The 22,525-nt window shown below is 38.0% G+C and overlaps 1 protein-coding gene and 1 long non-coding RNA gene across 2 annotated transcripts; both read right to left on the bottom strand.

Annotated features, from left to right (window-relative positions):
• Window positions 1–1,508: 1,508 nt before the first annotated feature.
• Window positions 1,509–22,208, bottom strand: LOC141431052 (neo-calmodulin). The gene is made up of 7 exons (XM_074092024.1): window positions 22,124–22,208; window positions 21,651–21,754; window positions 10,947–11,083; window positions 9,528–9,671; window positions 8,094–8,303; window positions 5,619–5,675; window positions 1,509–4,666 (listed from the first exon to the last, which is right to left on the bottom strand). Exons 1-7 carry the CDS (start codon window positions 22,124–22,126, stop codon window positions 4,566–4,568), a joined length of 756 nt encoding a protein of 251 aa, XP_073948125.1. The 5' UTR covers window positions 22,127–22,208; the 3' UTR covers window positions 1,509–4,565.
• Window positions 6,631–8,079, bottom strand: LOC141431053 (uncharacterized). Its single transcript, XR_012451692.1, has 2 exons — window positions 7,641–8,079; window positions 6,631–7,486 (listed from the first exon to the last, which is right to left on the bottom strand). It is a non-coding gene; the product is annotated as an uncharacterized lncRNA (long non-coding RNA).
• Window positions 22,209–22,525: the final 317 nt, after the last annotated feature.

Below are 22,525 nucleotides of genomic sequence, written 5' to 3' on the forward strand. Positions count from 1 at the left end.
TTTACTTAAGTCGATTTGAAATTTTAAATGTTAATTTAAACAATCTGTTTTGACTGTAGTTCAACACGCGGTAGCGGTGAACCTTAATCCAGAAAAGTACAAAATAAGGTATTCCAGGGGAGTGGGAGATGCGCGGGGCAAGGTGCACGTAGCAAGCGTAAGCGCTGACTGGCGGGCTGGACTGTCATATGCGCGGAAATTAACGCTCAGGGTTAATTTCCGTGCTTTAATTTATAAGCATGTTTATGAGCATGCCACTAATGAGCATGCTCATGGACTGAAGCAAACGCGTTCACGCTTGCTTATTACCTTTCCCCCTTCCGCCCGTCTCGAGCATGCCACTAATAATCATGCTCGATAAGTAGTAGCATGTCCTGTTCGCACATGCTACTGGGTAGCGTTAGCTCGATAGTAGCATGCTCTCTTGCTACTAACAAGCATGTGTAACAGTGGCCTTACACTTCTGTGCCTCCGGCTGTAAGTGTACAACTATATGTTGGATTGGGCAATTAAATTAAAATATCGTTAACTAGTCAACCAATTTGATTCCTGGGCCACCATAGAACCCTGTCATTACGAGACGGTTCTGTGATGGCCTAGGAATCAAATTGATTGACTGTGTGTAAAGTCGAGTTCTTAAACGTCTGAGCAGACATTTAATCAAAAAACATGTGAACACGACTCTTTTGTTAACGGCGTAGAAGCGTGTTTAGAGATTTATGATCAAATTTTTGGTCTAAAGTTTTCGAAGGAATTCAACTGGAGTCAAGGTCATAAATATATGTACCTACGTTCCCAGAGCTTCAAATATATATGCACATTTGTCGAGTCATTAAAATGTGTACAAATTCGCTCATTTATATCTGTACAATGACAGACAAAGACATGTAGGCAAACAAGCAGCCATAAATATCTGCTTTAATTTGATACGACACAACTCAAAATCGTGTACATATTTTTGACCTCTGTTATGTTCACTTGTTTATGATATACGTGTGTAGATATTTTTGACGCCTGATTTGTTCACATGTATATGAGAAACGAACTAGATTGTTAGATTGTGGTTCGTTAGTCTAACAACTGGTAGCATGGTGTACGGTTGTGTCACTCTGAAGATGAGCTCTGGTTGAGTTCGAAACGCGTCAGTGTAGTGTGGTGGTGGTGATAGATGGGTTTGTGTGATTTGTGTGTGTTCTTACAGTGTGGAGGTGGAGGAACTACATGAACACGCATATTTTGCATAAGCTTAGCTATCGTAAGGTCGCGGGTGAGCAAGGAAATTCTTTTAGTTCATTGATATGGACCTCCGCAAAGTAACGCCTGATTCAATAAATTACATTTTAATGACTCGATATATTTCTGATCAAATTGCCGCACGCATATATGTGGCTTATAAATATTACATAGTTATATATTTGAGGCTCTGGAAACGTACATATATTTATGCCCTTGACTGTACTTGTAAATAACGGTGAATAACTATATTTGGTGATTCTTTACCAACTAATTTTAAATATTTCTATGCCATAGGTGCTATACAGAACTAACTGTTTCTATCGAATTAACCTTTAAAGTGACGGCACTAATCATGGATTCATGGACAGTTAAGCACAGTAGTACCGAGTAACGGACAACAAGGATTCAATAATTAATTAGTTAATTATCATTTAGTTAATTTGATAATATTTTGAAGCATTGTTATTAGAAAAACAAAAACAAGACTTATTCGTAGTACATTTTATTGGTCAATATTTTCATTAGCACACAACATCGATATTAAAATTAAATTTAACAATTCAACTGTTTATTTTATATTTCATATCATAAAGTAGGTACCTACTTGTTAAGCATCAATTATATTGTATAATCTGGTTTACAACTTACCTATTTAATTACAACCTTTGCAGAAAACTGGACGCTGGTAGAGCTCATTTATGTAAGATTTTTACTTCTCATAACTCATAAAATGAGATACTAGAGTAAATTTATTATTGCACACTACAAATCAGTAGGTACAATAACTTAACCCTTAATAAGGCCCTATTTATTGGAGCATACTACCACATAATCAAAAGCAGCTATCGAATACATACTTGGCAAAGGATATTATTAAAGCTAGTCGTATTTTCAAAATTACAATGGAAATTGTGACGTATTTTGAAGTTAATAAGGCTCAGCTTAAAACTCAATGCAAGTGGTCGCTAAATCGCCTCTACCTTATTAAGGGTTAAACATCCTACACACCCATCGTTTTACTTACTTGATGTTGGACTGTATAGATCTAACTAAATGCGTCGACTCATATCAAAGTCACCTAAGTCCATTCAAATTGGTACCTGCTTATAATGAAGCACAAAATGTAGTAAGTACAGTGTACAGACCTACAAATTTTTGAACATTCTGCAAATTTGAGACACAATGACACGTACATCCAGTTTTCTTAACAATTTCATTTGGTAATTAGATAAATCCCTGTTAAGATATGTATAAGTAGTTGGAGAACTTGAGGAAGTTTGGCTTTTAGAGGGCACTACTGTATTCAGAGGTAACATATGATACATACCTAGGTACTCTTAGAGAGTTCTCTATGATTACCTGCCAGCTCGTTACTAGTGTAAACAAACATTAAACATGTAGTACCTAGGTATGGTATGATACTTCATAATAATATTATACAGGTCAAATTTTTAACGTTTCAAGCTTAGAAAGTACCTAAATCACGAACTAAATGAATGGCAATATCAAATTTTATCAGACTAATTTCAATAGCTTGAATAACGTTCAAAGATTCACCTTGTATTATGCGTATCAAATTTGTGTCAAAGTATACAATTTATACTGAAGCCTACGGCATACTTCAACTTGTTATGATTCCTAGTTTAAAGCATTAATTATCTAAAAACTTGATCACATTGGACACGAAACTACCGTTAGACTCGCTCATATTTAATGAAAAAATCGGATAATTCACGTCTTAAATTAATTTTAGCTTTACATGTTTCGGGCTTATTCGTAGCCCTTCTTCCTAGGAGCAAAGCGAATCGAGGTCTTCTGCAACACGCACACAAGTTCAGGTATTAAGTAAATTAATTTATAATCGTACCTCTGTCTGTTTATTGCCCTCCAAAACCAATTCAACGATATTAAAATTCGAATATAATACTTTATTTACTTGCATAATTTATCTATCTCGCTCTGGATAGGAATGGTTATTATATAAATCTCGAGTGAAGCTATGTACACAGCGTAATGTTGATATCATAAATTGGTGTCATAATAATTTAAGCATAAAACTATCGATAAATTATTGCTATCTAAATTACCGTTTCGTTCGTGTAACTCTTAAATATTGAATTCTGGAATTATTTTGGCAATAAGCTAAGTTATTATTTTCATAAATATTTTAAGAATATTCTGCATATAAATGACACCCTTCGCACGGTTGTTAATAAACGGTTTTAACTCGAAAAAAACGAAAGCTGTTGTGTTAAATCGCGTTTAAAATTAGGAAATTTGCGAATTTCCGTTTATAATAATAAACAAGATGTCTTTACCATGAGGCTTTAAATTCAAGGTTCGATTCTACCCACATAACTAAGCTACTTTTGTTTTATAACATAACTTACTTAAAAATCGGGTAATGAAACAAAAACAGTTCATCAAATTTCTTCCAATTTACTTTAGTTAGAGGTATGACGAACTAGTTCTAGTTCACCCATTAAACGTTAGGTAACTGTTGAAGAGTATTAACTCCACTTAACACTTTCCATTAGGAAGTTCGACGTTTGACCAGTCCGTGAACGTTATTTCACTTTTTTTTATATACCAAGATGCGAAGTATTACATGAGATTAAGGAAGTTTCACCATCCATTGATAAAATTTAGTTGACGGATAAATGTGATGCCGTCTCCGTCTATTCGAGCAAAACAAAAAGAGACGGCATCACATTTATATAACTGTGAAAATATTACACAATGAATTGTAAATGCATTTTATATGGTGTTACGAGTAGGTATTGTGTATCATTTTTATACCAATGTGGGAGCGTTTAAAACATCTAACAAGTTGTTACAAAACTTAAAGTATTAAAAAATGTTACCTATCGTGTTTTATAACATTTATAACAGCCAATGTGGGAGCACCATAACATAATTATTGATTAATTACATGAGATACATCTCTTGCGGGACGTACTTACTTAGACCGCGATTACGTTAATGAACTCCCGATATTTCGACACAGCATCAGCATCCATTAAAGGTAATCAGGATCGATCTTCGTCCCTTATCAGATATATTGAAATCGATCCATGTTACACAGACCCGACTATCACAAACTCATGAAATGTTAACACGTTTCGAACTTTCAACGAATTTATTCTCAAAGTCAATACTGAACAACATAATAATACATACATAATGTGGATCATGTAAACATAGCTGTCGCGCTCGTGTATAATACATTGATATGTATCGTATCTCCTCGGACTCCGCAAAGTAACACTTTAATGAATTAATTAGAGAATCAACTAGTGGTGTCACTGGTTTGCGTAGTCTTGGTAGGTTTAGTTGGCGGCGACTGGTCGCGGGAGAGGAATTTCGATGGCATCTTCTTCGTCTTCGTCGTCGCACGCATCTTCTGGCTCACCGAGGGCTCGGACGAATTCTGAAAGCCGTTTTTACAAGTTTTTACCTTTCGTATGCCTAGTTCCGTATCAGCAGTACCTACCTACATATACCGGTTGTATGCCACATGGGCTCTCACACTTATAACCCTTTGTGTGTCTTTTTCGATGGAAATAACGTCAAAATTTAAATAATAATAAATAGCATGGGACACTTCACACCAATTGACCTAGTCCCAAACTAAGCAAAGCTTGTACTATGGATACTAGGCAACGGATAAACTTACTTATATAGATAAACACATACTTAAATACGTATATTGAACATCCAAGACCCGAGAACAAACATTCGTATTATTCATACATCGTAGCTTCGTAGTCAGGTTCTCTAACCAGTTGGCCATCCTGTCGTCAAAAACACGTTCGATTCTATTTGAGGACGGATACGGCACCAGGCAACCGAGCTTTAAAATATGGATACGGGTACAATTGTGCGAGCCATAATACGTACGGTTAGTAGAGGTACGGATACGGGACACGGCAAACGACGGGTAGGTACGACTAGTACCTACAGGTACGAATATCGGACAAGGCATACGATGGGTACAAGCTTGCGAGTCCCCTGGCATCGACTAATAGAGGCAGTGGCGGATATATATTTTTCATGTGTAGGCCACTTTATTTCCGCCGCCCCATGTACCTAGGTACCTTTCGAAAATAATAATATTCTCGTCGTCCTCCGAAATCTGCCGCGGCCTATAGGTAGGTACGGCCTATCGACAAATCCAGAATTGAATAGAGGTACGCATACGGGACAAGGCGTACGACGGGTACAATTGTGCGAGTCTCTCGGCACGGCATACAAGGTTAGTAAATTATCCAATTAAGAGTGATGATTATGATACCTATATGATAGCTGATATTATTGGGTATACGAGTATTTTTAGAGTTGTCGGAATAATAAGTAATTTCCCTTTGAAATGTTTGTCTTACCTAGAAAATCAATTCGCCCATCGCCGTCTGAATCCACTTCCTTTATCATGTCTTCAACTGAAAGAAAATGTTCTTATATAGGTAGGTACTCTTAGAAGCTCTGTCTGGCTTTTGAACTAATAGCATAGGAGGTACCTATGGTAGCCTAATATTCTTCATTAACTTCTAAAACTCGGAAACACAACACGCTGTTTCCTAGACATACACCGTGTCATTTTTGATTTCTGTAAAATTTAGGTCATTATGAAGATCAGTGGCGTAGCGTAGGGGGGGGGGGTCCGCTCGGGGTGGCAAAATAACATAAAAAATTTAATGGTATGTGTGAAGTTCCCAGTCCGCACTGGGCCCGAGTAGGAACTACGGCCCAAGTGTTCTCATTGTGAGAGGAGGACTGTGCCTAGCAGTGAGACGTGTATAGGCTGGGATGGTGATGATACCGACTGGACCGATTAGAATGAGTAGGTACCCTAATAAGAGGGCGGCTGATACCCACGCTACGCCACTGATGAAGATCCTGCCTATTCATATGACTGAAATTGTGAATGTAGAATTTTATGTTCTTCCATTTATCTAAGATGCTGTTACATTATAAAAATACTTGGAAAATAATTCTGATTGAGCCTTTTGATCGGTGTCGTAAAATTACAAGTGTTTTTTTTTTTTACATTTGGAGGATTCGATACCGTAAAACTACACAACTATGGTACCGAATCGTAAGGTTTCAACTTTGTGCTTTTGCCTCTAACGAATGGATTGACATATTTAAGTCTTAGTTATGTCTTTAGATAAAGGAAAATGTATTAAGATAATAAAGTTTAGTCACAAGTTAAAGTATTGAGTTAATATATATATTTTTTTTTAATTATTTTTGGACTATTGTTGCATAGTATTTTGACAACAATAGGCCAGATTATAAATCCTATTGAAATCGCATGTTATGGCATCTTTGACTATAGTTGGGTGATTTATTTTAATACCTCTAAATTTGTACTATAAAAATAAACACAAAAAGTGAGATCAAAGTATTATTTATTAGCAAAATTACGTATTTAAGAAATCACAGTTTTTGAGATCTTTTTAATCTTTAATAAATGCTTTTAAATTGTTAATTTTATCTTCAACAAGAAGTAACAAATGTAAGTAATTAAATTACAATTAAATCTTTTATAAAAATCAACTACATACTTATAACATATGTAACTAGAAAATGAGTTTTACTTTTTGGCTTGCCCCATTTAGATTCGAGTTTCGGGTACATGGAACAATGCACGCTTTGTGCCTAATTTCAATGGCGTTTCGATCGCGAAAACAATCTCATTCATTCGATAGAATATGCAGAGCTCCTAGGTTTTTTTTTCACACCTCTCCTTCAGAAAAGTAACTTTTCCTCCCTGGCGAGAGGGAGCAAAGTGCAACTTTTCTGTTCAAGGCTTTTCTAAGTGTTTTATTGCAAATGCCATTTTTTGAAGTTTATAATTGTAAAGCCACGCCATTTTCTTATGCTGGTTGTTCTTTAATAATATTTAGAATTTTTTTTTCAAGTTTATTAATGCTCGATGTGAAAAGTTGTATGAGCCACTCCGGAGCAAAATTATTTTCATCTTGGGCGCTAACACTTGAATCCCTCGTTACGCTTAGGATTCTACTTTAGAATACTTTGCTACATTCTGGATTAAATTTACGCCCTCGCCGTAAATACACCATTTTGCTCCCTTGTGACACAAATAACTATTAGCAGCTTCACGATGTGTTAGTGTTTTTTTTTTTGTGATATCCATGAGACAAAGTTCCATTTGGCGATCGCTGTAGCACTTATACGCTCGCCCACCTATTTTTCTTCTCATCATTTTATCTCGTGACGTCATTTTCTGGAATAAAATATGTTGACTTAATTATGGTCCAAAAATCCGTTAGTACTATAGTTGGAACCCAAGGGCGAGATTACAAAAAAAACCTTCACATTTTTTTAATCTTGCAATTTTTACAATAAACTATATATTAATTACATCCAAGAAACATTACCTTCCATTTGAATCCAACACAGAGTTTATATCGTCGCTTCAACCACTATCTGGGAATAAAAGTTTGCGGAGCTCAAACGACACGTTTATACCGGTTCTTCCAGCAAGCAACCAACTGACTTGAATCCGTTGGCCATCTATTGGATACGCAAGAAACTAGTTCCTACATACGTCAGTGAATGATAATAGTAATAAATAATAAACTAGACGTCGCTACTAGTCGATGCAGCTACGATGTTGTTTGACAAGTTCACTGGACTAAAGTTGGGGCCCTATACTATAGTTGTGTAGTTTTACGGTACCTAATTACTTGGTTCAGACAAGCGATTTTTCCAAATTTTTTGAAAAATCATAAAATGAAGTCTCTTTTCAGTAAAATTGTCTACCTACAATATTGAAGATACTTTCCCTCCATGTGGTCTTGGGACATCCTGTATATGTAAGTGGTACGTACTTTCCTCCTCTGACATGTCTTCCCCCAAGCACTGCAGCACGGCCCGCAGGTCCGACGCGCAGATGTACCCGCGGTTGTGCTTGTCGAAGACGCGGAAGGCGTCCCGGAGCTCCCGCTCCTCCTGCTCCGCCGAGCTGGTGCCGCCGCCCGCGCCCGACATCGACTTGGAAAGGATGCTGACGAACTCCTCGAAACTGACGTTGCCGTCGCCTGCAAATGTTAGACCGAAATAGATAAGTATAAAGCTTTTCCAACAAAGATGTGCGAGAATGAGAGAAAAACGCTTAATTTATCTAAATATCCTCACTCAGTGCAAACAGCTAAGCGGAACAACGATAGGTAACTGAAGCGTTTCTATTGGTTCAGCACGAAATACACATTTCTCGCAACACATCCTCGCGCATCTCTGATGGATAAAGGCTAAACGGTTTTCAACATACCGTCAGCTAAAGTGTCAGACTAAAACCTTTTATGGGTCACCGCACATCTATTGACACGAAATCGGCTTAAGCCTACCAAAAAACGATGTAATGTCCACGCAATAAGAGCGAAAAAGACGTCTTTCTGTCGGTAAACGTCGTTTCGCGACGGCTGAGCCGATCGACGTCTTTTTCGCTCTTAATGCGTGGACATAAAGTTTTTTTGTCAGCTTAAGCCAATTCCGCGTCGATAGGTTTGGGCCCTATGCCAATTTACTGGGTACAAAAGTGGCTGAATCTCGTTTGAAACCACCACCTGAGGTACCTACCTCAATATGAACTTGGCACTTCCGATTGTACTTTGACACCCGGCTTATGTTTGTACAAGCTAAACAAGCTTGTAAATTTCACTTATCAATGTTTACTATCATTTAATTTATGTACAAGACAATAATCCCGTTGTAAATGGCCAGTATTTGATAAGACAATGGATTGTTTTATCTGTCACTGTTGCTAAATCAGTTAAGGATTTCGACTCTGACTAAAATCGTTTAGTAACCATACGAGTACATTTTTAGTTTTCGATTCGGAACCAAATTCATCAACAGTCCTTTGTTTTCAGAGTTATATTTCTTGTTGTCTTGTATGTTTGTCTTGTATGTTTTTTTATTTTTATTTTAGTCATATTATTGTCACATAGGTCGTGCATTGTTGAGACACGTCTATGTGTGCGTATTTGTGTGCATGGTTGTTTACATGGTTGTTTTCACTTAGCTTAGGAGTTAGAGGGCTTACTGTTGTATAGCTGTGTGTAGGTACCACAACTGTCACGTTTACGTATTTTCTTGATTAGGTCACTAGTAAGGATACTGTCCTTTTTCTTGTAAGTTTTGTTGTACCCTTTTTTGGAATAAAAATAAAATAAAAAAAGCCGCGGGATTGCTCCAGAGCACGAATGACCCGTCCGAACACCTCCTGTACCCTAATTCTGGTCTACCAGTCTTTGGACCCTCACCGTCGCTGTCCACTTCCTGCAGCATATCCTGCAGCTCTTCGACGCGCGCGAACTGTCCCAGGCTGCGCATGACCCGCCCAAGCTCCTCTTTGGTAATGGTTCCGTCTCCATCCTTGTCGAAGAGACGGAAGGCTTCGCGAAATTCTGTGGAGGAAAAAAATTGTGAAGGATCACCATTTTTCCCAAAATCGATAAGGGCCTCCTCGCGCGAGTGCTTGTTTCATGACATCTGAGAGCAGCGCTACGTAAGGCGGGTCTCTGCTCTATTGAAACCTATACTGAAACAGCACGCTACACGGGCGCCCGCGCCGTGCAGTGCACCCGCGCGAATTAGCGGAGACCCTAACACCTAATGTCGCGTCTACAAGTTTGGCAAGCGCTGGCATTTGCACTGAACGCAATTGCTAGAATAAGATGGAGATATACTTTGCTTACAACTTACTTACTTTGCTTTGAATTGTACCTACTGTATAACATATAGCCGTTACCCGCGACTCCGTCCACGCAGAATTCATTTATTGCTATCCCATACCTAGGTCAATTGATTAATAAATTTAATCGATTACATTTTTACGTTTTATTTTTACCCGGATTTCCGCGTAAACCGCAGTCATAAATGTGCTATCATCGTTCTTTATCTGATGATTCACTCGTATTTTACTGCCTTACGAATATTAAAGAAGTAGGTACATACTAAATATAATCTAGCCCGCAGTGTTTAAATTTTATCTATTTTGTATTATTTTCAAGCGCTGCTCGCAGGTGCAGTCACACCCATATACAATTTAACCTACGACTACTTACTTACAATTCAACTGGTTTGCTAGGGCGTTCGAACCCGAAACAGAAGATCGGTTTTCTTTCTCCTTCTCATATGAACCCTCAGGAAAACAAAGAAAACCACCACTCAAAGGCTGACTGGCAGAGATCTCTTCAGGTATAAGTCCGCCTTTGTGTTTAAAAATTTATTTTTATTTTTTGTAACTTTTTGGTTTTTCCTTTATGTACAAATAAAGAGTAAGTATAAATTTGTACAAACAAACAAAATCGATGAGTCCCGAGCAACAGTTAGGTATGAATCAATATGAAACAATTGACATCCCACCCACACATTCAAAGAATAAGCTTATTTTTCTGCATTTTCTGATATCCCCATTCCTGTGTTATAATTTTCTGGGATTATCTGTTGCTTGTTTTGCTTGTTTGTTTTGTATTGTGTTATAATCACAATCCAGCGCGGAAATGCAGCCAGCCCTATGAGCACTCTCCGCAGGGGCAAGATTTAGATTTGTAATATTTAAACGTAGCTAAGTTAGTTATTTCTGTTTGTTCCGTTTATTAACAAAGACAATAAAGTATGAAACCAAATTTATCAAAAATCAATTTAAACTCAACTCCGTGCGTATGTACTTCACTCACCCTTCATTTGCGTCCTCGTAATTCCACTGGTCTCGTCAACGATGGAAGCCTTCCGGTCCAGCGTGGTGTCGGCTGCCGGCTTCAGGAACGTCACCTGCCGCTGCGGCGCCGGGGACACCGACCGCTGCGACAACTGGCTGTGATAACAGTTACTGTTAAAGGTCTACCCATTACACCGTATCGTATATACCAACGAAGAAGAAGGAAGAAAGAGAAGTCGGTTGGAAGGAGCTGAGTTAGTTATCCGCTCGCTCGAGTCTAATAGGGCTAAAAATTTTCGCTCTTTTAGATCCAAATGCTAAGCACCAGCAGATGTTCCAGCACTCCGACTTCTGGCCGAAGGGCGTGGTCTTCCGTCGCCTCAGGGAAGCAAGGATATAAATCCATAAATAACTCTTTTATTATGTTTTATTTTTTATTATTAATTATGTGGATTTTTGCTACATAATATTATGATTATTTGTATGTCTTTAAATTTACAGTTACATACTTATACTAATATTATAAATGCGAAAGTGTGTGTTTGTATGTTTGTCCGTCTTTCACGTCGAGACGGAGCGACGGATTGATGTGGTTTTTGGCATAGAGATATAGTTTAAGGACCAGAGAGTGACATAGGCTACTTTTTACCCCGGGAAAATGCACAGTTCCAGAGGGAACAGCGCGCGATAACCAAATTCCACGCGGGTGAAGCCGCGGGCAAAAGCTAGTAAATAATAAATAAATGACCGTAATAGCATGTACCTAATAACAACGTGTCAGGCAAAAATATATTCTTTGTATTGAAAAGTATGAGACTACGCCCAACCGTCGCCGTCGGGTGTCATGTATGCGCTTGACATTCCGTTCCTGGCACGCTCCTGTTACAGTCATGGCATGATACGGGCGGGTAGTGGGTAGAGACCTTTATTGGAGTTTACAATAGACGAAAGAGTCTGAGGCCAGCGGTGTAATTATTAAGGGTTTGTCCCCCAAACGTAAAACTTAACCTGATTTACTTAGTATAAATAGTATAGTAAAAAGGTTGCAGGTACAAGAACTTATGGTTATGTCAAACAAAAATAGCTGGCGGAATCAGAAACAGAAAACAAGAACAAACAAAAAATCAATAATATTAAAATAAATACAAATGATATAATGATATAAATACATACATACAATACATATACTACTAACATAAAATGCGACCTTATGATAACTTATATTTTTCGTCGATTACTGCATTTTATCAAAAATCTTGTGATGATTAATATTTTCACTATACTTATTTGCAATATTTCTGGGCAGGATAGCTAATATGATAATATCAAGATTCATTTATAGCCAGTGTTAACGTAGCAAGGTAGCACCCAAGCTCAAATAATATGGAACGGTATTTTTCCACTTTTGAAATTATTTTGAGTGATTGATGGCACAATTTTAATACTGAACATTTGGATCACTATCTCATGGTAAGAATCTACTAAAAAACCTAACCTAACCTAGGGAATCATAAAATTACTGACGATACTTAGTTTTTAAAATTAATAAAGATTAAAAACTTTTCAATTTCACAATTTCTTATGTTGCATATAATTCGGTCTCTACTTAGCTATACGTAAAAAGTCTAACTTTCTGCTTCACCACTTCAAATAAAGTCGCTTATAACGCGTAAAAACGTAACTATAGGAACAATATGTCCCTTGTCACGTTTAAGCCTAAGATAAGGGTCCCCCGAGTACAAAGACGCGAATCTTAAATAGAAAATCCACACGTATTAAGTAAATGTTTTCTTTTAGTAATACAATAAGAAGACCCTTTTTGTTTGCAGTTCCGAGGGACGGCAATTTAGTTGAACTGACCCGGTTATATCTTTGTTCCTTTGAATAAGTAGTCATCATCATCAGCCGGAAGACGTCCACTGCTGAACAAAAAGCCTCCCCCTTAGAACGCCAAAATGAGAGACAACTCGTCACTTACAAACACCGGTTGCCCGCGATGTCGTAGTTTCATTTTGGTTTTGAGGAGGGGGCATAATCCCCACGCTAGACAGTATTATGCTGATTGCGTGCGTAGAAGACAAAACGCTACTCTAACAATATGATTTCCACAAACGCATTTTTTCTGAGTAGCGAATTTGACGCTGTTGACATGTTGTAGTCCGTGTCGCGTTAGATTCCGTGCCTGGTACGTCCTATTACAGTCATATTATGATAGGGTGTAGTGGGTAGCTACCGTAAGCATGGAGAACTAGACTTAATCCTCAGCTTCGCTCAATCATTACAATTTATAAAATTACCTTACCTACTAAATACAGGAATTACACATTGTGATCTTCATTTGAGTTTAATAGTTTAAGGGGCTGTTTCACCATCCATTGATTAGTGTTAACTGGCGGTTAGGTGTGATGCCGTCTCTATTTGTTTTGTTCAAATAGACGGAGACGGCATCACATTTAACCGTCGGTTAACGCTAATCAATGGATGGTGAAACAGGCCCTAAAAGTTTATGAAAGAAGTGTCGGACAAATTAATCGGCGTCTCTGGCGACCTAAGAGCAGGCTTTTGCTTCGCCCAAAGACAGCCTCGCAGTGCAGCGGGGCAACGCCGCCAGGGCGTTTATTCAAGCCTCATTTATGTGGTCATATTTTTTACGAATTGGCTGTAGATTTTGATGTCGTTTTTACAATTATTTGTAAGTGTTCCTGTATTTCTACCAGATAACTAAAAAACTGTATCAGAATATTCGGTCATTCTTGCAGAAAAGTGTAGAATAATGAGACGGTTGAAACGCTGGAATAAACGCCCGCCAGCGTCTTGGGTACAATGCCCCGCGCGCGCTGCGCTACCTTTGGAAGAGGAAGCCCGCTTTAGTTTATTTTATATGTTTTTATTTTTATGTAAAAATTCATTATTACTTACTAATCTAGGTATAAAGTCGTTTAAATGAAGAACATATTATCCTCACAAAAACATGCTCTCTGTCAATACGTCCCACTGCTGGGCACAGGCCTCCTCTCAGAAAAAGAGGGCTTGGGCCATAGTTCCCACGAGGGCCCAGTGCGGATTGGGAACTTCGCACGCACCATTGAATCGCTTCGCAGGTTTGCGCAGGTTTCCTCACGATGTTTTCCTTCACCGCAAAGCCCGTGGTAAATTTCAAATGTAATTCCGCACATGAATTTCGATAAACTCAGAGGTGCGAGCCGGGGTTCGAACCCACGACCCTCTGCTTGAGAGGCGATAGGTCAAACCACTAGACCACCACGGCTTCCTCTTCTTCTTCTCACGGTTGAAAATTCGTGAAGTAAAAATCTATGTGACTATGGATTTCAGTCACCATCTTGTAAGTAAGCTTTAGTCTTGATCTAGAAAATGGCACTAACATTTAGGGTAAGAGCCAAAAATACAAGGCAAATTTCGTAAAAATCCCAACCTAACACTTACATTTATTTCGCGGGATTACCTAAAGAAGCTTTAGAAAGTTGGCTGATATTTTAATCTGAATAATTGCTTGAAGGATTTGCTAAAGAAAGGACGAAAGGGAAACCCGCACCGCTCCGAGCTCCCATAAAAATAACTCTGTCATTTCTTTTGTGGAAATAAAATAAAAAATAAATATTATGTGTGAAGCCAAAGGCTGTTAGCTTTAACTACTAGTTAATGGGTAAGTTTACCAAAACTGAGTATTGAGCATTGAATACTTGTCGAATTCACGGAACCCTTGATGAGCGTTTTGAAAGGTCCGTAACGTCATACTCGTACTATACCACGTTTATAGGCGCAAAACGGTAGGACAGTCGCAAGAATTTTCATCACGCTGGATGCATCGGTATTGTCCTCACTTTTTATTAAAATTTAACCCTAAGGGGCTGTTTCACCATCCATTGATTAGTGTTAACTGTCGGTTGAATGTGATGCCGTCTCTATTTGTTTTGTTCGAATAGACGGAGACGGCATCACATTTAACCGTTAGTTAACACTAATCAGTGGATGGTGAAACAGCCCCTAAGTATCATCTCTGTTTAATACTTGCCGCAAGTAATGATGAAAAAAAAATGCCAGAAAAACGCTGAATTCTTTTTTTTGCATTGTCTCGTGTGATTGCAGCATAGCTTTTATATCACCAATGGATTCCGATAACCACTCCTAAAAAACTATCTTTGGGATTTTTTTTATTCCCCATCGAGCACGTGCTGGCATCTCTCTCACACTAAGGTTGGGAAAACGGGACAATGATATCACGAGTGATAATAAAGCCAGGCTTGTGTGTAAATATTTATCCACCAAATTGGGCGACGGAAATAGGCTCGGTTGTAATTGTATATTTCTTGAACAAATACGAGTACGTTAACTTGTAGCGGGATTGTTTTGCTTACCATAATGTATTTATCTATGAATGTCACTAAAGCATTATGGAATATTCAAATTAAACAAAAAAAATTACAACGAAAAAAATCCTTTATTGTACAGCACACAGCAGTACAAAAATTTACATTTAGGTACATTTGGAATTAATATAAAGAAAAATGTTGAAAATAGCCTGAATGGCTTCGAGAAAAGTATGGTACGGCCGTGCCTTTGTTTTTGTTTTGCTCGACTTGGCGGGGGCACTAAGTGCCCCCTGATATGCGGAGCCAACCACGAATTGAAGCAGTTAGTATGCAAAAATAAAATAGTAAATAATTGATTTCATAAAATTATCCCCCATACATGTCACAAGTCTCTTGGATCCTGAGATAATAATTAAAGTAAACGTACGAGTGCTCGTCACTGTCCCAATAGTTGGCATCTTTAATCTTATATCGTTAGCAATAGAGATGACAGCAGGGTGTCGTCTATTGGGCATTAGCGTGTCGAGCACTGGGACGTTTACCTTATATTTGTACAAAATGTCTGCAGAAACTGTCTGTTTCACGCAGATAAAATTTGGGATTAAGGGGCTGTTTCACCATCCACTGATTAGTGTTAACTGGCGGTTAAATGTGATGCCGTCTCAATTTGTTTTGTTCGAATAGACGGAGACAGCATCACATTTAACTGTCAGTTGACACTAATCAATGGATGGTAAAACAGCCCCTAAATGTTTTACATAGACGATGTGAACTTGAAAAAGTTACTTGTTTAGCGAAGTGTTCCTGATTGTTTCAAAGTTCTTAAAGTGATTAGAGCACTGCGTTGATTTGCTAAAGACTTAATTACAATCTTGTATGGAAATTAGAAACTTTATTTGAAGATTAATGTGGCTTATGCCAAAAACATTTTACAGCTGACATGTTTTATTGAATAAATAACCGGCCAACCGAAAATCGGGCTCGTGACACGAATGTTTCGTACCACAGTTAACCAAATTGATTCAGAACCTTGTCAACATGACCCGTCATTTGGTAAGTATTATTAATTTATTATATTACACAGATGTAGTACAGTCTTTAACGTAATGTTTGAAAAGCCATACTAAACGACTGAAAGCGATAAGATACAAAAGTGATCACTTATTTTTGACGTTGACTGTATATGGTTTTCCATCGTATTTTATTGGAAAAAATCGTATTTATCGTGTTCTTTTAATTAGTTTTAGTACCCATCGTACAGCCGTCTTGACATTTGACACTAAATAATAAAGTTCTCTGTATATTAATGAACACAAAAATTGACACTCATTTAATACAATATTTGATTGAGACTTCAGGTACCATCGTATTCCGACTTTTCTTGATGGAATATCTATTATGCGCTATAATATACTTAACTGTGCATAAATAAAATAGTTGCATAATATTCTTAACTGTTTCAAACTGTATGACTTTCCAAGGAACTAAATATTTGCCCCCTCCCCGTCAGTAGCGAGGAGAGCTTTGCAATAAAATTTTCCGATAAATTCTCTCGATGGCGCGGTGGGAGAGCAATCGATACAAATCCCTTCTCGGGTGAGGCCTTGTTATAGTTGTTTTATAGCTTATAATCTGAATAGTATTCGAGACTGTTATTTATTTAAGTATTTTAATTTTTTTGAAATACTTTAAGCCTTAAGCAAATAAGTACAATTTACTTTTGTTAAGGCTGAAAAGAAATGAAAGTCAGAATAGTCCACGCGCTCCAAAGGGCATATTTAATTTTGTCCTATTAATAAATAAAATATAAATGTGAAAGGCTGGTAGTATCTGTGTGTGTCGGGGCAGATTTGGATGAAGTATGGTGTGTAGATAGCTGAACATCTGGAATAACATATAGGATCGGGATAAAATCTTCAAATTTCAACCGCAAGGTTCAGAAACATTCATGAAATTTGACTCGGGTTATTAATGTACAACGTCAATGAAATCCAAGATGTAATTTTTGAGAATCCCCGTGGGAATTTAGTAAAATCCCGGAATTCAACGAAACCGCAGTTAAACACTAGTAATACATAATTTAATTTTATCTACATCCATATCATAACTTAACCTACAATATGTTCAGAGACGATAAGCAATGACCTATATTAAGAAACTACTATCTGTGGTTGCATCATGTTTACATTAAAGGGTCGGTAAGCGACACTTTAATTAAATTCAAATTTCGAACAACTTCTAGAAAAAATAATCATGTTAGGTTGCGATAATCGAATTAGTCGATTTGTAATTTCGTTCCATAATAAAGTTATTGTTCCATATATATTTTTTGAATCTCGAATATTTAAATCTATTTGAGAATCAAAATCGACTTAAGCTCAAGCCAAGACAAGTTTTTTATGAATTAAAAAACTACAACTGTCACTGTCAGTCATACCACTAACTCGATGGGAGGGTGCGAAGTACTAGGTGGGTGTGATGAAATCTATCGCAGCGCTCATGGTGGCCAAAAGTAAAAATAGTTCTGGCTCTGTCATCTGTCATACTCATATGAATCTGTCATTAACAAAGCAATTTATATAGACTTTAACTACCTAATTTTAGTAATAGATGTTTGTGTTATGATGCGAGCTTGAATTATTGAACACTGTCCCTGTTTTGTTCTTAATTCCTCTACATCTCGGACATGTCCAGCAACAATTTTCCTTATGAAACGGTTTGTGGTTGAAATTTTATATTGAGTGATACTCACAAAACCGGTCTTCAAAATGATACTAATTTTGATCTGAAAACGATATTTAATTTATTTCTAGCGATATAAGAACAATATAACTTTACTATTATTCAAAGAAAAAAAATAAGATAGCTTTATCTTTCGTTTTACAGTAAAAGTACAACTAAACATGAAGTAAACAAACCCTGACATAACGAAAATAAAACACTTTTTGAATAAATTTTACTTACCTCATTTAATTTTAATGACCAAAAATGAATTCACAACCTTTGCCCACCCAAATCACGGTATCACAGTAATTTTGTATTATTAATACGTATAAATTAATACGTTATAGGTTTGATTTTTGTCACAATGTCGCGAAGAAATTTCAAAACGTCAGAGCATCAGAGCCATAAAAGTTGGGGACGCTAGGTGGCGCTGATGTCGTGCACAGAGCCATTCGTTTTATAAAACCTCACTCGTGTTTTCATTCCTTTCATAATGTATCAGTCACATAAATAACTATTATAGCTATCCCTTATTGCATTATGTATGAGTTGAGGAACTATTGTCGTCTAACTAGAAGATTATTTTACTACCTGTGACTATTATTTGTTGAAAGAGTCTTCTCTAAAAATGCACTCACTCTCAACCTTTAAAATATAAATAATATCACTAACCTTAATCAACCTCATCAAGTTACAATTTACGGTGTTATCCCAGTCATAACTTACAATTCCTTTGGGATTAAATACTGAGGCAAAAACGGACCTTCGGAGTTACTATAGTGCTTTGATTTAGGGGTTCAGTTTTGTCGAAAGTTACTCGAAATGGTTCTTGTTCATATACTGCCGCGTGTCTAGATTTACTTCATCATCATCATCATCATCATTGGCCTATATCATCTATGAAAGATGATTTAAGCAGCGGCCATGTTGGTGCGGCATTTACGTACCTAAGTATACCTAGAGCCATCCACGAAGACGCGTGATTTTGTCAAAATTAGACATTAATGACATTGTAATAAGAACCACGGCACGCGTCATCGTGAATGACTCTGCCTATACATGGTTTGTAAAGGCGATTCGGAAGCGACAGCTACGACCTATGTTCACTACCTTATGATCGTTTTCACGGCGACGTAAAGCTTCTAGTAGAAAAGTAGTCTAAATTAAATAAAATTGCGTTCGTATAATAAGATGACAACTACCTACCATTAAATGACAGGGTATGTCCATGTTATGCAAACTCTCATAACAGTTCACCCTTTCCGAACACTGGTAATCAAAGTAAAAGAGAGTAAGCAGTCCTCTGCAATCTTTGGTTTACCAGAAAATACTTAGGTATAATAATTATGTAACAAATGTCTGGCATTATCAGTCATTAATCACTATTCCGAGCTGTCATATTCGGAGTACGTGACGATGTGTTGGGGATGGACGTACACACGTATAAGACAGCGAACTGGACGCCAACAGGCAGTGGTAAGCTAGCGTTTTAGTTGTTCATCGCGTGTGCTACCACTACCAGGTAGATAATGGGCGGCACGCGTCTCGTCTCGGCCACGCAATGGACAGAGAACACGCTCGTCGTTCCGCTGCCGGAAAAACCATTAGGTACAGGGTGTGCCGCCACTGTTTCGAGCCTCAGAAGTAAAAAAGAAACCGTTATTTATGGATGACTTCATTGTTTGTGTGGCCTTCTGTCACGATTCTTTATCTCAAGAACACGAAGAGTCATCAAGTTAAAAATTAATACGAAATATTTGTGACTGTTTTTTTGTAGCCGCAAAAAAGAAACTTAGAAACTCCATTTAAATATTTTACGGCAGCACATGATTGTTCAGGCTATCAAATGATAAAACTGAAAAAAAAGTTTTAAAGTGTAATTTAATCTAGAACCGTGGGAAACAAAACTAAAGCTTACGTATTTAGCATAGAACTATGAAACTAAGCAAAAAGTAGCGCCTCGTAGCATATGTAAATAAAAAAAGAAGAAAACATTGAACTGCAAAAAATAACTTTTTTAATTTTAAATACTTTCCAGCCTTGTCAAGAATCTGTTTCTCCTTTAATTATAGAACACACCCACCTAATTTACAAGTAGGTAATGAAGCTTGTTTTTTAATAAAACAAACTCATGTATATTCCTGTATGCTTATGTAACGTGCAAATTTAATGCTTCAGTACGTGTAAAGAATAAAGCATTGAAGTAACAAGCTACGGCGTAGCTGCCTACAGCGTAGCAGCTACGGCACCCTCTACGGTATTCGTGGAATTCTATTATAAGCCTTTATTCACAGAACTTAGCCTATGTTTAGATTTATTTTGAGCCAAATATTTCAATAAATATCATGATTTGGGTGTGCACGTGCCATTTTTAATTAGACCATAATTTTGTTTTTGATCATTATTCGACTATGTACAAAATATGCGTTAAATTGTCTGAGAGACATTTTTATACTTAGGTGGTCGTAGGTGGTGGTGGTGGTAGGTCGTTAGGTGTCAAAAATATTTTTGGCCCAAAATTCAAATAAATAAAACATACTTCGCCAGTTTATTTATTAAAAAAAAACGTACAAACCATTGTAACGTAGAAACAATAGTAGTTAGTAATTTAACGTCTATTTGACGGCACGCCGCGGTTTAAAATTGATTATACTAATCACTCAAACAACAAAGCTTTTACTTGATTGTACAATCAACGGTTGAAAGTTTTATATGAGCATGTTCGGAATCGGTGAATTTTTCTATATCGTTTGAGTTAGGTATTTAAAATTTTCCACAAAAATGGCGCTTCGATCAATTAACCTTCCAACCATCGCAATAATATTCTGTGTTCTATACCTACTCAGAATTTATAACGCTGACATGTTGATTCGAGGAAATGTGGAAAGCGTATCGATCCATGTCAACAACTAATTATTTTCCACATTCGGTATACCATAGGTGTACCTGAAAGGGCGAAATGGGTTACACTATCAGAATTAAAACGTACTTTTTGGAGTAAAGGCCAATTGTTTGACTACTTACTTGTTGTCCTTTTGGCATCACACTACAGCACAACGTCTCTAATTTTTCTCTCTTCTCCTATTTATGTTTTTACTGTTTTTGTTGTGATGTAGTGTGTTTTTGTTGTCAATAGGTGTGTTTGAGTTTTTTGGTCTAACTATCGTCTACAAAACAAAATTTCAACTTTTGCTCTCAAAGTGACTGAGTGCAACGGGGGGTTGATTGCGGCTAGTGAGGGAGAGAGTTTTCCACCGCTGCCGCTCACACTGCCTTACATACTGCCTGACTTGTCTCTCTGAGTGCGTAGTTATTGAGTGCGACGGGAGGGGAGGGGGGCAGGTAGCGCTGGCAACATGGAAGGATTCACAGCTGCTACTGCTGGCCTACGTAACTGAGTGGAGTTTTAATATTTGCCTCTCGAACTTCGAACTATTTGAGACTCGAAGCGACTGAGGGCCACGGACGGGGGAGGGGGGACCGCAGCTCGAAGAAAGAGTTTGTCGCCGCTGCCACTCACTTATAACTGCCTGGCTTGTCTATTGGAGTCATATTGGAGTGCGTAGTTATTGAGTGCAACGGGGGGGGGGGAGCCACAGCTGGCGAGGTGGAAGGAGTCGCTGCTGCTACTGCTAGCCTATACAACTGAGTGGAGTGGTAATACTCGCCTCTCGGAGTGACTGAGTGCAACGGAAGGGGGGCCGCGGCTGGCGGGGCGGGAGGGCTCGTCCGGCGGGCCGGGCTCACCCCCGCTGCTGCTCGTTTGTCTCGTCTGAAACAAACCATGCGGTAAAGCTTGATGTAATTTAAAAATCAACCACAGATAAAATTAGGAATGGAATTTTAAGCACAGTAGGTAGTTTTGGAGATGTGGAGAGGAGTTATTGAGAGCTGGGGTTTTTTTTTTCAGCATTACGAGTATACTGAGCCAGTGTCCGATTCGCAACCGCAATGACACACTGTGTCCTTCGTGTTGTCTTTATTAAATAATATTGTTGTGCCTTGTGTTGTTGTAAATAAATGTTTTATCTTCTTCTTCAACTTACTCGTTGGCAAAATATTTACGAGGCTTTTTTCTGCTATTGACTGCTAAATGTGATGCCTGTGACAGCGTGCATGACACAGATAAGTTCACACTCACCATGATGCCTTTGAGCTGATTCACCAGCGGCGAATCAGCGAAGAAGTTGTTGACCGCGGAGAATATGTTGGGTCGGCTCGTCGCGCCTGCGCAGGCGTCCCGCGCCCGCCGCTTCCTGCACAAACACACATACTGTGCAAGGTGGCGGTCTTAACATTGCACCCTCACTCGTTGGGTGTCGTTGAAAAATACAGCGAGTTGTTAGCGAACCCATTTTTTGATTTTGATGATCCGTTTTTAATTGCACAATCGCTCTTTGAAGTAGCAAGGAGTTGCAGGGTTAAAGAGAATGCCTAACGACCTTAATGTTAAGTCAATAAAGTCAAGTATACATATTTTAGTAACTTTGGCCTAAGTTTGACCTTATCGATATCTTTGTAATTGACTGTACCTACCTACAAC

This window comes from Choristoneura fumiferana, chromosome 9, assembly GCF_025370935.1.
Source record: "Choristoneura fumiferana chromosome 9, NRCan_CFum_1, whole genome shotgun sequence".
NCBI classification, from domain to species: domain Eukaryota; kingdom Metazoa; phylum Arthropoda; class Insecta; order Lepidoptera; family Tortricidae; genus Choristoneura; species Choristoneura fumiferana.